General features: G+C 44.6%; 1 protein-coding gene across 1 annotated transcript in view; it reads left to right on the top strand.

Moving 5' to 3' along the window:
* The window catches only part of LOC111157078 (vesicular, overexpressed in cancer, prosurvival protein 1), a 113,459-nt gene that overhangs the window by 43,815 nt on the left and 51,564 nt on the right, over positions 1-18,080 (top strand). Inside the window, exon 2 of the mRNA XM_022518303.1 lies at positions 7,501-7,559. Within this exon, the coding sequence (XP_022374011.1) occupies positions 7,501-7,559 (59 nt within the window). The remainder of the gene's footprint in view (positions 1-7,500; positions 7,560-18,080) is intronic.

Consider the following 18,080-nt stretch of genomic DNA (forward strand, 5'->3'; position numbering starts at 1 on the left):
TCTCTAATGCCACCAAGAACATAATTTATTGTCATTACTTTGGCATATATCTTTACATATTATTTCCTCTCTGCTGTGGTGTAAAACAACTAAATGCTACCCCAGTTATGCTATTTTATTGGCTTTATTTTTCTGAGCAAAGTGCTCTCATACAATTGTATATTTTTCTAGAATCTGATGGTATATGCCTACTAAGGTATCTTTTGGATGTATTATAATTTTGTTAACCAAACCTTAAGTTTGGTGCATTTCAAGGTTTTTTTTATTATTTAAATTCAGTTAGCCCAATATAGTCCATCATTAGTTTCAGATGTAGTGTTCAGTGATTCTTCAGTTGCATAGAACACCCAGTGCCCATCACGTCACGTGCCCTCCTCAATGCCCATCACCCAGCTACCCCATCCTCCCATTCACCTCTCCTCCAGCAACCTTCAGTTTATTTCCCCTAGCTAAGAGTCTCTCATGGTTTGTCTCCCTCTCTGATTTCTTCCCATTTAGTTTTCTCTCCCTTCCCCTATGATCCTCTGCTCTATTTCTTATATTCCACATATGAATGAAACTATATGATAATTGTCTTTCTCTGATTGACTTACTTCACTCAGAATAATACCCTCTCATTCCATCCCTGTTGACATAAATGGTAGGTATTCATCCTTTCTGAACACTCAGTAATTTTCTTTACGTCTTTATCCATTCATCTCTTAAAGAGCATCTTGGCTCCTTCCACAGTTTGGCTGTTGTGGACACTGCTGCTATGAACATTGGGGTGGGTGCGTGTGCCCCTTCTTTTCACTACATCTGTATCCTTGGGGTAAATACTCAGTAGTGCAATTGCTGGGCCATAGGGTAGCTCTATTTTTAACTTTTTGAGGAATCTCCACACTGTTTTCCACAATGGCTGCACCAGCTTCCATTTCCACCAACAGTGTAAGAGGGTTCCCCGTTCTTCGCATCCTCACCAACATCTGTTGTTTCCTGTCTTGTTAATTTTAACTGTTCTAACTGGTATAAGGTATCATCTCATTTTGGTTTCAATTTGTATTTTCCTGATGACAAGTGATGTGGAGCATTTTTTCATGTTTCTGTTTGCCATTTGTAAGTCTTATTTGGAGATAGGTGTGTGTGCATGTCTTCCGTCCACTTCTTGACTGTATTCTTTGTTTTTTGGGTGTTGAGTTTGAGAAGTTCTTTATAGATCTTAGATACCAGCCCTTTATCTGATATGTCATTTGCAAATATCTTCTCCTATTCCATAGGTTGCCTTTCAGTTTTGTGAACTATTTCCTTTGCCGTGCAGAAGTCTTTTTTTTTTTTTTTTTTTATCTTGATGAAGTCCCAATAGTTCATTTTTGCTTTTGTTTCCCTTGCTTTTAGGGATGTGTCTTGCAAGAAGTTGCTGTGGCCGAGATCAAAGAGGTTACTACTGCCTGTGTTCTTCTCTAGGATTTTGATGGATTCCTGTCTCATGTTGAGTTCTTTCATCCATTTTGAGTTTATCTTTGTGTATGGTATAAGAGAATGGTCAAGTTCCATTCTTCTGCATGTGACTGTCCAATTTTCCCAGCACCATTTATTGAGGAGACTATCTTTTTTCCGCTGGATATTCTTTCTTGCTTTGTAAAAGATTAGTTGACCTAAAGTTGAGGGTCCATTTCTGGGCTCTCTGTCTGTTCCATTGATCTATGTATCTGTTTTTGTGCCAGTACCATGCTGTCGTGGTGATCACAGCTTGTTAATGTAGCTTGAGGTTAGGCATTGTGATGCTGCCAACTTTGGTTTTCTTTTTCAACATTCCCCTGGCGATTTGGGGCCTTTTCTGGTTCCATACACATTTTAGAAATTTTTTGTTCCAGCTCTGTGAAAAATGTCGATGGTGTTTTGATGGGGATTGCCTTGAATGTGTAGATTGCTCTGGGGAGAACATTTCAAGGTTTTTGGATATATATTGAAAAATTGTCTTCCTGTGACATAATATTCCCAACGCTATTATGTGGTATGTTTTTTTCCCTCATGCCCTCATCAACAGTTGACACCAGTTTTGTTTTGTTTTTTTAACAATTTAAAAAAGCTAAAACCATACCATTATAATTTACATTTATAAATTACATTTAGTTTGTTACTAGTGAATTTTATCTCTTAAAATAGCTTTATTGACTGGGTTTCTTCTTTGAAGAATTGTATCTGTTTTATTTTTTTTTTTGCTATTGGGATTTTTTATCTTTTTCTTATTGAATTATATAAGCTCTTATATTTTCTGCTATTGTCTGCCTTTTAATTTTGGTTATTGATTAATTTTCATTTCCTGGAGATGAGGAGTTTTACTTACTTGCATTAAGGTTACAGGCTTAATTAAGCTCCCCTACCATTCTTCTGCTAAGCAGATAAAGCTAACAAGGAGTCTTTATTCAGAATAAGTTTTGAGAGTCCACAAAATTTTCCCAGGGATATGCAGCTCAGCCTGATTTGTGTCTTGTAGTCTACATGCCCCTAGAATCTTTAAGATATTAATAGACAGTGCTACATCTCTAATGATTATTTGCTGGCAATACAGGAATGTCTGTTTGGTTTCTTCTGTAAGACACTAGAGGATCTTTCATTTCTGTTGTTTAAAAAGTTTCTCAGCTTTCTTTCCTTTAATAAATGATGCTCATGAGAAAACTCATACTCTTATTTCTTAAAAAAAAAAAAAAAAAAATCAAGGTTCCTTGGAGATGAGACGTTCTGAAAAAGAGAATGTCCGTACGCCAGAGGATTCAGTAATTAGCACTTGGGAAGTTGAGTAAAATTGCAGTACAGGAATTTTTACTCCTGTTTTCCTCCAGCGTGTTTACTCCTGTTTATTACTTGAAATGTAGAGACCTTGCTGTAATTACCCGTTTCTGCTTCCACAAGTCCTTGCCTGGACTTCAGCAAGGACTCTCCCTGCCCTCTGCCTCTGTCCCTGGTCCTGAGAGCAACCCCGCCAGCACCCAGGAGGCTCCCTTTGTTCAGAGTCTGTGGGGCGTGTCAGTGTCCGCTCTAATTGGGCTGGAGCTGAATGCAGCCGCGATCCTTCGGCGTGTGTCGAGTTCAGCCTTGATGGATAGGAAGGCAGCACCGAAGCACGGCAGGACATCCTTCCCCTTTGACAAAGAGAGTCATCAAGTTGATCCTCCCAGGGCCTTCCTACCATTTTGAAGCGAGTCGTGGACTTATTTGCCCAGGACACACTTAGTGAAATAAGCTAAAAAAAAAGAAAAAAAAATCCTTGCTTTCCAGGTGCCAGTGGGATTCGTTCTTTTAGTGAAGCACCAGGTCTCCAGTTTGCTATTCATGTAGAAATCCTGCTCCACCCCCCCACCTTTGAACAGAAGAGAAAGGGTGGAATTTTGATAAAATCCAGTGTTTTGAATCCTTTAGTCCCTTAACTCTTCACTCGCATGTACCCCAAAGTCACAGGCAGCTTCGTTTCTCTCAGAGTCGCCCTTTCGTTATTGTGGTGAACCCGTCTTTTACCTTGGTTAGGAAAGGATGCGCCGTTTTATTAAACAGTGGCTTCTGGGGCCTCCCTTATTCAGCACAGATGGATGTAGGATAATTTATGTCAGTGTGAGGATTACTGTTGGGGATTAGCAAGGATTTGTTCCTTGGGCTTATTTAGATCCTGGCTGAGTGTGGATGACTATATTTAGGAGAGCTCAGCTACATTTATAAATATCCGAGTCCTTGAATAATAGATCACTGGGATTCTTCCCTGACTACAGATGTCTCACGAGCCTTTCCAGGCTAAATCTTAGATTACCCTCGTTTGAGTTGCTCCTTACAATATGTGTTTCCTCACAATCCTGCATATTCTGCTGCTTTGTTAATAGTTTGTAAATTGTTGCTATTCTTTATGATCTCTTTGAGAAATACAGGATTATGCTTATTACTACTTTCATTGTCCCCGTGGAAGGAATATTACACTATGAGTGCATCGAGGGCCTACGGTTTGCCCAGACTCCTAGAGCACCCTGGCTGTGGGACTGCCCGGTCAGTAACAGAGCAGTTGACCCGGCCTTTCCTAACAGATATACTTTCTGTTTCAGTAGATGGTCAATCCTCAAAAACCCATGATAGCATCTTGTCAGTAACTATGGTAGAATGGGTAGGCCTATTTTTAGGGTGGACATAACCCTGAAATTTTTTTTTTCTTAGTTTATATACTTAGAATTTTTTTTTAGATAAGGGCTTATTTATTTTAGCGTGATTTTGGAAAACTTTCCTTGCAAATGTAAGGTACTAAATACATGGAAGTTGCCTCTCAAGAGGCTTGGAAGCACTGCTTCTCTTCGATGGTAGGCGATCACAGGAGAATGAGTCTTGGAAGTCATCTGTTGCAGGGAATTAAGAAAGCTTGATTCAGGACACACATTTAGAGATAGAATTGTTGGCTGGGCCTGAGATTCGGTGAACTATACCCTGGTCTGGCCAGGCACTTGAGGCATTCAATCGCAGTTACTTCATAAAGCCATCTTACAAATTCAGCACAGAAGGGAGCCTGTCCTGTTTTCAAAATAAAAAGTCTGAGGTCCAGACTGACTGGCACCATGGCTGGTACGTTCTCAGCATGAGAACCCAGCTCTCTAGGTTTTGATTCATCTCTCTTCTGTGGGACGGATCCGTCCATCCCCCTTGACTTGGGTGTTTCTTCCAGTGGACCCTAGCACAGTGCCTTTCTTTTGCCTGTCCCCCTACCACCCCTCTGCTTGCTCATGAGGTCCCTTCTGAGAGTTTGGGAATGCTCCGGAAACCCTCCTTACTCATCCCTCACAAACTCCCGTTTTGACCATATGGCCAAAGCTCCAGCTCTCTGGCTCTGCCCGGAATCCTGGTGCTTTTGCTAGATTTGGGGATTGGGGTTGATAGGGCTTGGTGGTAGACTTCCACTTGGCAGAACCTGGCTCTTGGCCCCGGGTGGTTTGTAGCAGGGATCGTCCTGTCCACCTCCTGTCCTAGGGAACCTAATCTTCAGTCTTGCCGTCGTGCTCTTGGTTGGCGTGCGAGCTGACTTTGACACCTGGGGTTCAGTTCACAAGCATTTAGTGAAGGAAAGGCTCAACACTGAAAATTCCCAGGACTTCATAGCCCTCGTTCAGTGTTCTCAGTTGGCTAATGACATATGGGACTCTGTGTTCTTCCTGTAATCTAGCTATAAAATGGAATAATACCCCATTTTACCTTTGGTGAAGTACATGGGTGTGTTATTACAGTGTTAACATTCCTTACAAGAAAGCTGTTGTAAAAGTCCAGGTACCAAAAATAATGGGAAGTTGCCTAGACATTTGCACATTTCAAGCTAATTTCAAGTAAGGATAAAATGAATCTATGTTTTAATGGTAGGTAGCTCCATTCTAAAGGTATTTTCTCTTCTGTTCAGGAAGTGTGGCCATAAAATTTTCCTTTTTTTATTTTTTTAAGATTTTGTTTATGTGTTTGAGAGAGTGGGTGCGAGAGAGCACAAGCAGGGGCAGGAGGACGGCAGAGGGAGAGAGAGAAACAGGCTCCCCACGAGAGTGTCTGGGAGTTTTGCTGTCTGTAATGATTCAGTGCTTTTATAGATCCTGTTGTAGTTCTGAAGCTCATACCTGCTCCCATGGATTCCCACAGATCGCATACACTCCTCTGTGTATGTCACAGACCACCACCACTCAGGCAGCTGGGTGCTGGGCTCAGGGAGCTCTGCCTTTCCCAGAGTCAGTCAGCCTGTTCATGGCAGATATGGGAGCAGGCCCCTGTGTGTTGGTCGGCTTCTCTTTTCTGCTGTCCTGTAGTCATAAGACAGTTTGGGGAGAGTTGAGTGTCTAGGGCAGAGAATGTGTGCCTATCTCCAGTAGTGACAGAGAATGAAGGAGAAACATTTAATATGCTACCTGGAGGAATGACCTGGTTTCTCAGCTTATAATAGAGGAGCTAGTGGAATGGATTGTAATTTAGGGCAGAGACCTGAAATTGCTCTTCCTTTTGCCAAAATAAGTTGATTGCTTCGGCTGTCTGAATTTCATTTCTTGAACTGGGCAGGAACTAACGTAGTCTAAATTAAACCCATTTTCCATTAATAAAACTGGGTCACTTCAGGCTGCCGAGTGTGCTTCTGAGGGTCCTGAAGCACATTTGAACAAACGCAGTTTCCCGCTCTTTGCCTAACCCGTCTGATTTAGCCGGTGTAACACACAGTATTTGCTTTCACCTTTCCCTTGGCGCTCTGCTTGAGAGTTGGGGTCTGCTCTGAAACTTCTTAGAGCTGTCGGGAAGACCGTTGCAGGAGGGCATTGCCGGATATCTGCTAGGGCCCGGAAAGGCAGAGCGAGGCCACCCCGGAGGAGAGAGGGCGGAGTGAGACAGTTCGTCCCAGCCTTGCCCAAAGAAGACGTGTTTTCATGATGCCTCTCCTTGTTTACGTGCTGGTAGCTTTGCACTGTGAATATTTTGACCCTGTTGTGTATACATAGGGTCCAGTGAACTGGATCATGCATGTGGGACGACATGAATTGAAGAAAAAATGATAGCACAAGCTGAAGAATTGTAGACAAATTGTGTTCAGGTCCGTGAGAGTGTTCCTGCTTGGAGCTCTCACTCAGCGCTTGGCCCACATTCTCTCTCTTGCTGGAGGTGTGTAAGATAGTCAGTCCAGCAGGTCACATGACGTCTGCTCTGCCCTCCATCATGTCAAGTGTCAGACTTCCTTGGAAAGCACTGGGGAGGCTCCTATCACCTGTTACCCTTCCGTGTTCTTCTCCTCAGTTGCTCCACCCCGGAACGAGGGCAGGGGGCGCCACGGATGCTGGCAGGTGAATCCTGATTTACAAGGGCAGGCGGCTGTAGACCCCCACTGGGAGAGCAATGATTTGAATGTGGCCTTTGGAATACACTGGAATATGAAGATCTAGAAATGTAAAAACTGGGAAATACCTTTCAAAAATGACGGTTGGGGGGAAATGGGGATATCTGTAATACTTTATTTTTAGCATATTTTAGATATTTGAAGTATGCTACCATATGAATTTTAAAAAATGGATTGTCTTCAGTTTACTTTTTTAATGAATTGATCATGTCCATATATTTAGGGATATAAGGGCTAGAAAAATTATAGGGAAATAGATGTAAAATTAGCGAAATTAAAAAGTCATTGTGGGGACGCCTGGGTGGCTCAGTTGGTTAAAAGTCTGCCTTCGCCTCTGGTCACGATCTTAGGGTCCTGGGATGGAGTCCCGCATCAGTCTCCCTACTCAGTGGGGAGCCTGCTTCTCTTTCTCCCTCTGTCCCTCCCACTGCTTGTGCTCTCTCTCTCAAATAAATAAAATCTTTCTTTAAAAGAAAGTCATCATGGGGGTAGATCTCCCTCTAATCCTTTGTCTCCCCTAACCCTCTGCTTTCCACACTTCAAGGTATATTAATTCATCCATCCTGTGTCTTTTTGTCAGATATTCTTAACAATATGCAGACGACTTTCCACTGATAAAGTTTTTCTTCTATTTTCAGTGCACAGAGGCCAAAAAACACTGCTGGTATTTTGAAGGACTCTATCCAACATATTATATGTAAGTATTTGCATTTCTCTGTGGGTTTGATTCTGTGGTCATGTTTTTCTCTGGGCATTATTTCTTTCATAGGACATAGGACTGGTTATGGGATGGGGAAAACTCAGTTTGCGGAGGCCTTTGCCCTTGGTTTCACCTGTCTCTGCTCACGAACATGCAGACGACCTTTATAAGGACACTCAGCTGGCTCAGACCGCTTCCTCTGAGGACAGCACGAAATGCCAGGTGCTTTGTTCTGGGAGACAGGTCCACTCAGACATAATTGGTCAAAGAGGGCAAGATGTCTGAGCAGAACCGGAGTTACACTGATTTATACAAATTTTCCTAGGCAAAGGAAACAAGTATAGGGGGAGTATAATTCTGAACTTAGGCTGCATAGGGCAAAGTCCTTAGGTCAGTTGCTGTGAGTGTGTGAGTGTGTGTGTGTGTGTGTGTGTGTGTGTGTGTTGGCCGTGATCAGAAAGACCACTTGGCCCTGGGCCCCTCCCTAGTCAGGGGCAGTCAGCCTTTCATGGCTCTTGGCTAGAGCAGCTTATGATTCTTCCTGTGCCTGGGCCCCTGCCAGTGTTGCTCTAATTAAAGCATTATTGTGTTTTACCCCTATTGTTTTATGAGTGTGTGTGTGTGTTTTTTAAATGTTGGCTGAGTTAGCCACTGGCTGTGCTGCACCACCTGCCTAGGTGGCCAGATTAACTCTCCAGGTTATCAATTATTATTTTTATCGTGTTTTGTAGGTCCATAGGTTTTGAGAGGAATGACCGAAATCAGATTTTTCTGAAACTGTTATTTTTGGTAGTTAATTTTGTAAAATATGCAATCTTTCAGTAATGTATATAATCGTATTAGAGCAAAAACACTGTATATTTTAGCATATAGGGAGATAGGACAGGAAATACATAATAGTAGCAAAGAATGCTATTTCTTAATTGGCCAAGATGTACATTTTTATTACCTGCCATTCTTGTGGAATTTCTGATCTGAAAGAGACCAGTATAGGAGGAGAAATGTTGCCTGACTGAGAATGGGACATACCAACAAGCAGGGGTCCTTAACGCCCCACATTGCAAGAGTCCTGGCAGAAGGCCTCTGCAGCGACAGAAAGATAAAACCCACTTGGAAAATAAAGTAGCAGCGTAGGGGCTTTAATTACGGAGTTGTCAGCTTGAATAAACATGGCTATGAGAGAGCATGGAGATAAAATATTTTGGTCCTTAGGATAATGGATATTCCTTGGTAAACTTTAGTTCTTTTTTTAGAGAGAGTGTGTGCCACCAGGAGGCAGTGGAGAGGAGGAGAGAGGGAGAGGGAGAACCCTAAGTAGCACAGAGCCCAACATGAGGCTCGATCGTAGGACCCGAACCCAAATCCAGAGTTGGACACTTAACGGGCCAGACCACCCAGGCGCCCCTGAAAACAGACCTTTGTCAAATTGTCTTGTAGACGAGCTGATGAATCATTTCCTGGTGGCTTTTAAAAATATTTACTTATTTATTTGGGAGAAAGAGAGAGAGAATGCGTTCCGTGAGCATGTGAGCGGGGGGCGGGGACCAGGAGAACAGAGTGAGAGAGAGAGAGAGAGGGACTCCCAAGCGACTCCCTGCTGAGTGTGAAGCCTGAGGCAGGCTCGGGCTCAGGACCCTGAGATCATGATGTGAGCTGACATCGAGACGTGGTCAGAAACCCACTGAGCCACCTGGTGCTCCCATTTCCTGGTCTTTGAGAGTTTGAGAGGTGGAGGTCATTGCTGTTCTTGTGTTTACTTGTTTGTTTGTTCCTTTATTTATTTACTTACTCCCTCCATATTTGGAAAAGGTTTTTGTATCAACGGAGAACACAGACATAAGCCCTGTTTCTGTCTTTAGTGTGGTTTGTCTGCTGATTTTGTTGCTTCTCTCGTCTCTTTACCAGTGGTGGAGGGGGTTCTAAAAATTAGAAAGGAAAGTCACTCTATTACTCGAGTGCTGAAGCTCATATAAAAAGTAATAGTAGTAACATTGAGAATTTACTATAGCCCCCGACATGAGTTAATTTCATTTAACCCACAGCCATTTGAAAGCCCCAACCACACACACTATGACTTTCTTTTTAATTGCGGGGAAACCCACATAACAGAAGTCCCTGTTTTGAAGGGAACAGTTCAGCTGCATATCGTACATCCACACATGGTGAATCACTGCCTCTGTCCAGTTCCACACGCTGCAGCTAGGCCACGCCACTCTTCACCGGCCTTTGGACCCGATTCCGGTTAGCTCCCCCATGAAATGTGAGCGCGGGTGTTGACCTGGGTGTGTGGCGTGGGACCTGTGACGTGCTCAGCACTGAAATCGTGCGTAAACACACACACCCCCAAGGCCGCGTGCCTCTCCTCAGTGTACACACAGGGTCGGTTCCTCCGCGAGCTGAGCTTGTCACTTTCCTGTGCCTGCGACGTGTTTCCCCACGGAGGCTCTCCCTACTGCTTTTCATCCAGGGGGGCTGCTGAAGCACATGAGGAGTGAGGGATGTGGTGTAGACGTGTTCTCCTCCGTCCAAGCTTCTGCTGCTCAAGGACCGGTGTGCTGCGGGCCAGATGACAGGCCCAGGAAGGTCACAGCCCCAACCAGAAGCACTTGGGACTGCGGAGGACACGGGCAGCAGCGCTGTTGCTCCCCAGAGCCAGCTCTCTCGGGGTCTCCAGGGAGGTGGTGGTGCAGGTCAAGGTGACTCGTATCCGGCTTGAGCTCACGCTCACTGGGAGCCTGGATGTCGAGATCCAGCATCCCGGCCAGTGCCGTCCGGTCTCCACGCTGGAAAACCAGGCCTGCTTCACGACACAGGTTTAGCACGCAGGAAGCTCAAGGGGCTGAGACGGCTGCGCCTCGTTCGTTCAGTCCCCAGACTCTCGGGGAGTGACTGCCGACACCCCTGTTGCTGGGAGATGGTGGTGTGGGTCGGGGAAGGTGCCTGTGCTCCCGGGAGCTGCAGTGTAATAACGTGTGACTGAGCAGTTGTTTTCGAAGCACCTTTAACATTAAATTTAAATCCCAGGAGTTAACAGATCTCACTTTCAAAATACACTTCTGGTGTGTTCTGCCTTTCATTGCTGCATAGGAGCTCTCAAAATAGGGAATTTCTTAAAGAGGTGTTGACTTCAGATGACGTCGTCTTCTTCTGTGACAGGATTTTTTTCCCCTGCAGAAAATATATTCCAAATGATTCCTCTGTTTTGTGCCTATAATTTTTCGTGGAATGCATTAGGGAGAGAACATCTAGTTTGCAAACTTGTTTTAGAGATTTTACTCGTACATTTGAAATCTGATTTCATGTCTCTCACCAGAAATCCCATATGGTACTCCTACTTTTCCTGCTTCTCTTCCTGAATTTTATTCCAGCATTAAAGTTACCAAGCTAATAGAGGCTAATTTTTTAAGATAATTAGGCTTCCTCTATAGCTACCTAGATGTACAAAATTACCATTGCCTGTTTGGATATCTTTATGCTAAATTATCTTTCTCTCACTGCCCTCTCCCTTCAGTCGATTTTTTAAATTTCTTTCATTGGTTTCTTTTTTTTTTTTTTTTTAACCTCTGTTGAGCTGGAAGCCTGCATACATATGTGTACAAACAAAATATTCTCCTTGTTTTTGAAGAAAACGTCCCTTTGAAATCCAAACAGAGGAACAACGCGTGTTTCAAATTTTTTTTCCTTTTCCCCTACCCTTTACTCTGCTACCTTTCTTATCTACAGGCCGTCCTTTCAAAAGCCTTTCATTAAAACGTGCTTTTTTGACTTTGGTTCGGAGCTTCCTAGTATCTCCTCCTAGCAACAGTAGGATATAAAAATAGCTGGGTGGTCACGTGGCCTCACCAAATCCAGTTCCTTCACTTTGATTCTCCTCTTGAATCGTTCTTCTACCAAGGACTTGCTCATTGAACAACCCCCTTTGTCTGTAGAGCCTAGAACAGCATGTGAGCTGCGGGAGGCCCGAGAGGAGAAGATAAGAGAAGGTCCCTGCCAAGGAGCCGGTCCTGGGGCCACGACAGACACAGGGCCACAGGGATCTGAAGGAGCCCTCTCTCCTCCCTGTTTGCGTGGAGGCCAGAAAGCACAGCAGGCAAAGCCGGCTCATTGTGTACGGCCGTTGGCTGCAGAAAGTGCTGCGCTCTTTGTGCCTTGACGGGTGACAGGGGGCTGCTGTCCCGGCTCAGGTAGTGCGCCCAGTGCTCCTGAGTGTGCGGGGGGCAGCCAGGCAGTGCAGGGGAGGTGGGCCGGGCTCACAGGCCCTCATCCCTGCAGCAGCTCAGCCGATCAGTCCCACTAGAAAGTGACTGTGGCTATGGTGACTGCTGCACTCAGCTGTGGTCAGGGTAGACACTGCTGTGCGTGTCCCTAACATGTGTGTCACTAACGCGTGGTTGCATTATGGCTCAGAGGGGCTCGGGGTCTGTGTGCAAAATGACCAGGTGGGACCCCTAACTTCATATCCCAGGATTGCCACCCCAGAGGGACAGGACGACTGGGTGAGTTTGGCTCACTGTGGGGCATGCTTTTGATGGCTTTCCCCACCTGGCTCCAGTACCCGGAGGTTGGCACAGGGGGCCCTTGGTGCCTGAGTGGGTAGCGCCGGGGCCGCAACTAACCCCTTCCTGGGCAGGGGATGGTGGGGGGCTGCTGCAGACGAGGAGCAGTGTCTCCCCTCTCTACGAGCAATGGCATCCTTTCTGCTAAGATTTGCAGCCTGAGGCTTGTCCCAGAGGCTCTCCCGCGGGCATCCGCCATCCGTGAATGGATGTGTATCTTCGAGGGCGGAGGTGGGAGACAGCTTGGGAGGCAGAAGCAAGTGGAACACGTTCCAGTGCCGAGTCTGTGGTGGGGACACAGATGGGTGAGTTTCCCAGGGTGGGGCCAAGGACTTCGAGGCCTTCTCCAAAGTTGACAGCAGTGGGACAGCCTCACATGGAGTGTTGGCAGGACCTCCTAGCCCTGGCTCGCCCTTCAGGGGTCACCAGGATGCACCCATGTTTCCATGTCTCCCTCAGACCAAGACAGAACAGAGTGTGTCCCTGAGTTTTCCCAGACCGCAGCCGACACAGGGCCCTCCACAACGTCAGGGGAATTGTGAGGGAATTACTGATAATTCAAAGACTAAAAATGACAACAGCTGACATGAGTGCTTACCCCGTGTGGTGCCCTTTCTAAGCTCATTATATGTGTGACCGCCTCCAGAAAGCTTCTGATAGTGGCCTCTCTTCCTCGATCTCTGTTTCAGCTGAGGGGTGTGTGTCCCTCTCTGGTCCTTTGGTACCACGTGCCATCATCAGACTCACTGTTGCCAGAGTAAACCATCCATTGTCTCCTCCTGAGACCAGGACTCTGTTGAGGACAGAGGTCTGTCTAGGTGACTTTCATGTCTCTGTGCAGACACAGGGCCTGACACAGAAGGCATTCAGTGCATTTAGGAACCACAGTGAACAGTGAGTGGCCTCACTCTCGGAGAAGGCAGGAGTGAGTCACTTTACCAGCCACTCTTCAGTGATGGAAGACGTTTTAGGGACTGGAAGTCAAGACTTTCTCTAGTCCTGCTCTGCCATTAGGTTGCTTTGTGATCAGGGGCAAATCTGCTAACCTTTCTGGGTCCCAGTTTCCTATGCTAGGTAGGCTGCAAGGCCTCATCCTGCTCATTCTGGGACACCCTCCCACTGTCTGTGCACAATAACGTCGAGCATAGGGAATAAAAGATGAATGACCGAGTGCACTTAACGAATTGCGGCGGAAGCAAGCCTGCAGACGTGGGCTGGATTTCAGCTCATTAAGGGTCCGCCCTTCTTGCCAAATACAAAACAACCACCTCATATTTTCCTTCAAAGGAATGAGTCATCTTTCTTCCGCGGGTCTCAGTATTGACACGGCAGTAGGAAGAAGATGTTAATCACGCAGTCAGCCCGTGGGACGGATCTAGGAGCCGTGGCTGCTCACTGTTTCAGATTTTTGGGGTTCATAAGGCATCTTCCTCGGTGCTGAGCTGAAACTTTTGACAGTCAGGAACATGGTGTTAATTTGGACAGTGACTTTTTTTCATGGGATTTTAAACAAGCCAGAGAAAACTTGTGATTTAGATGTGCACATTTCCTGTTCTATTTGAATAGAAATGACTCTAGTTATTCTTTCCAGAAAATCAAGGTTAGGTTAGTAGTGGGTTGTGTCTTCCTTAACTAGACATGTGGTTTTGAAGTGAGATAACCTAGTGGCCCTCTGGAGAGCTGGCAGGTGGGAAAGTTTTGACCCCAAAGATGGTCCTCGATTTATCTATATTTTCTTAGACTACTAAGGAAACCTTAAAACCGTTCCTACCTAGTTTTACAAATAAAATAACTGGCTTGAGGAGAGGTTAGGGCATTCACCCAGGCCTGTAGCTTTCTCAAGGGCCTTTTGCATCTGGTCGCATCTGTGACTGCCAAATGGCTAGAACAGAGACGCAGAGCATTTGAATTCTAGATGTTCCATTGATTACTTATTTTAGCTTTGGGTTCAGATCTAAGTACCACTGAAGGAGAGAACGTGGGGAAGTTTCTCGCAAGTCAGCCCCACTGAGACTGGAGGGAGTCCGCACCATGCCTAGCTCGAAGAAGAGAACGGAAGGGAGCATATGGATGGAAAGTGTTTTGGCCAAATACAAAAAGGAAGACTGGCTACATGACCGATAACCGGAGAGTGCGCCATCAGGGTCATGCGTTAAATCTTCTAACATCTATTGAGTACCTGCTGTTTCTACACCACCACTAAAGGAGGAGGGAGTGAGGGGAGGGACGGTGGGAAGGGAAGATGAGGGAGCCAGGACCTGCCGTCCAGGAGTTCACGGTCCACGGCTTACCAGGCAGCGGCGTGTGCCCAGCTCCGCGCAGCTCGGGCAGAGGCCGTTCCTTCCAATACTGCTCTTTCCTTGCTCTTGATTTTGGCCAGGCCATTTTCAGGCCCTATTCCCGAGTCTCCCACTGGAGTGTGGCAGCTTCTTTTAAAGCACTCACATTACCCTTGTTTATTGTGTCTTTCTGGGTGCATTTCTCTGTTGTGAATAATTAATGGTGGGAGTGGATGGATTGTTTCTTGCCGACATCAGACCAACAGCCCAGAAAACAGGCTTTGTAGGTCCAGAGCCAGGCCAGCCTGGGCCACCTTACCCGCCTGCTAGAGTTGGAGGCATCACGATCAGTTCCAGGGGCTCCGAAACACATGGCCACCTCTGCCGATTAGGAGGTGCTGGTGTGTACCGCCCCTCCCTGTTCTGTTGTCAGACCCCAAGCCTTTTGGAGAGCTCCCTCTCTGCCAGGTCAGCTGGGCTCCACGTGCCCTGCTCTCTTCCCAGCAGCACTGGGAACTTGAGGGATATGCAGAGTGGGAAGGGGTGGTGGGGGTAGGGAGCAGGCGCTCTTCCCTCCCTGTGCATTGCCCTGCGCGCCCCTTTACCAGACCCTTGCTGTTCTGCCACGATGGAGCAGCTGAGCATAGCCTTTGCTTAGCCACTTGGGAGAGAAAGTGTCTGGTCTAGGGACCAGATATTCTAGGGACAGATCTTCTAAGGGAGAATTTCTCTTCTTTCTCTCTTCCTGTTGTTGGCCCTATCGAGGAAGATTCTTGGTGTAAGGTAGAGGTATTTCCTTGTCCTCAGAGCAGGGAGAAATATTTTCCTGGTTATCCACCCTTAAGATCTTAATGTTTGTGCTCTCCCCTTCCCCCCAAGTTCATATGTTGAATCCTAACCCCCAAAGGTGATGGCCTTTGGGAAGTGGTTAGGTCATGGGGACTGAGCCCTTGTGAATATTTTTATAAAAGAGGCTCTAAAGAGATCCCTTGTTCTTCCCACCATGTAAGGGAGGACAAGAATGTACCAGCTATGAACCAGAAAGAGCCCCCCCCCTCCGAGAACTTGATCATGATTATTGATTTTGGACTTCCCAGCCTCCAAAACTGTGAGAAACAAACTTGTGTTGTTTATTAGCCACCCGGTCAGTAGTATTTTGTTATAGCAACCCAAATGAACGAAGACAACCCAAAAATGTCATATTTCTGTATATATTGTGTAACTTGATTTTCGAGTGTCTGTATTGTACCTGGTCTTCTAAATTGGTGTACAAAGCAACCTCAATATTTTCCATAATATAGAGTATTTCCGGGGTGGGGGGATGTGCCATAATTCACACATTTCCCTGTGATCATTGTACTTTCAGGTAGTGTCCGTCCTGTTTTGTTTTTACCATTAAGGTCCAAATTTCATTCCTAATTTTCTAAAATTTAAAGCAATATTCATAAATAAGTTCTTTATTGAAGTAGAGTTGACATACAGTGTTAGATTAGTTTTGTGTCTGCAGAACAGTGGTTTGACGACTCTGTGTTAACTGCTGTGCTCACCACAAGTGTAACGTGGTTCTCCCATCTGTCACCATACAGTGCCATTCCAGGCCACTGACTGTAGCCCCATGCTGTGCCTGTCGTCCCTGTGACTTATTCATTGTTTAACTGTAATCCCATCCCCTCTACCCAATTTTCCCATCCCAAATCCCTCTCCCCTCTCGAAACCATCAGATATTTATGGGTCTGATTCTGCTTCTTGTTTTTGTGTTTGTTTGTTTTGTTTTTTAGATTCTACATACAATGAAATCATGTGGTATTCGTCTTTCTCTGACCTATTTCACTTAGCACACCTTCTAGGTCCGTCCATGTTGATGGTTCTCAACAATGCTGCAGTAAACAGAGAGGTGCATATATCTTTTCAAATTAGTGTTTTTGTTTTCTTTGGGTAAATAAACCGTAGTGGAATCACTGGATCATATGCATATGCTAATTCCAGGTTTAAGTTTCTGTTTCCCACAGTGGCTGCACCACTTTACATTTCCGTCAGCAGTGCGTGAGGGTTCTTTTTTCTCCTGTCCTTGTCAACACTTGTTATTTCCTGTGTTTATGATTCTCTCCGTTCCGACAGGTGCAAGGTGATCTCTCCTTGTGGTTTCGATTTGCGTTTCCCTGGTGATGAGTGATGTTGGGCGTCTTTTTGTGTGTCTGTTGGCCATTTGTTTGTCCTCTTGGTAAAAATATCTATTCAAGTCCTCTGCCCATTTTATAATCAGATTTTTTTTTCTTTTTGTCTTTTTTTTTTTTTTTCGTGGTGTGTTGTAGAAGTTCTGTATATAGTTTAGGTTTTAACCCCTTATTGGATATATCATTTACACATATCTTTTCCATTCAGTAAGTTGCCTTTGCATTTTGTTGATGGCTTCCCTGGCTGTACAAAAGCTTTTATTTTGGTGTAATACCCATAGTTTAGTTTTGCTTTTCTTTCCCTTGACAGGAGAAACATACCTGGAAAAATGTTGCTAAGGCCAACATCAAAGAGATTATTCCTTATGTTTTCTTATGGGAGTTTTATGGCTTCAGATCTCACACTTAGGTCTTTAATCCATTTTGAGTTTATTTATCAGTACGATGTAAGGAAGTGGTCCAGTTGCCTTCTTTTGGATGTAGCTGTCAAGTTTTCTCAGCACCATTCACTGAAGAAACGGTCTTTTCTCCCATGTATATTCTTGCCCCCTTGTAGATTAATTGACCGTATAAGCATGGGTTTATTCCTGTGCTCTCTAGTTTGTTTCTGTGCCAATACCATACTCTTTTCATTATCATTTGATTATTATAGCTTTGTAGTGTATCTGGAAATCTGGGATTGTGATACCCCCAACTTTGTTCTTTTTTTTCCTCAAGATTATTTTGGCAATTTTTTTATGTTTCTTTCATGTCTTTGTTGGTTCCACAGAAATTTTAGGATTATATATTCTAGTTCTGTGAAAAATTATTGGTATTTTGATAGGGATTGCATTGAATCTATAGATTGCTTTGTGTAGTATAGACATTCACTATTAACACTTCGAATTCATGAGCATTATATGTACTTTTCATTTTTTTGTGTTGTCTTTAATTTATTTCATCAGTGTTAAAGTTTTCAGAGTATAGGTCTTGGACTTTCTTGGTTAAGTTTATCCCTAGATATTTTATTCTTTTTGGTGCAATTGTGAATGGAACTTTTTTTCTTCATTTCTCTTTCTGCTGCGTCATTATCAGCATACAGAAATGCAATATATCTGTGTATTAATTTTGTATCCTTCAACTTTACTGAATTTGTTTATTACTTCTAATGGGTTTTTTTGGGGGGGAGCCATTAGCGTTTTCTGTATATCTACCTATAACTTCTTTACTTATTCCTTATCAATTTGGATGCATTTATTTCTTTTTCCTGTATGATTGCTGTGGGTAGGTTTTCCAGTACCATGTGAAATAAAAGTGGTGAGAGTGGACATCGTTGTCCTCTTCCTGACCTTAGAGGAAAAGCTCTCAGTTTTTCACCATGGGGTATGATGGTAGCTGTGGATTTTTCATCTATGACCCTTATTGTGTTGAGATATGTTCCCTCTAAACCCACTTTGTTGAGAGTTTTTATCATGAACAAATCTTGAATTTTGTCAGATGCTTTTTCTACACGTATTGAGATGATCATGT

Source organism: Enhydra lutris, unplaced genomic scaffold (assembly GCF_002288905.1).
Source record: "Enhydra lutris kenyoni isolate GAN:26980312 unplaced genomic scaffold, ASM228890v2 scaffoldscaffold51, whole genome shotgun sequence".
Lineage (NCBI taxonomy): Eukaryota > Metazoa > Chordata > Mammalia > Carnivora > Mustelidae > Enhydra > Enhydra lutris.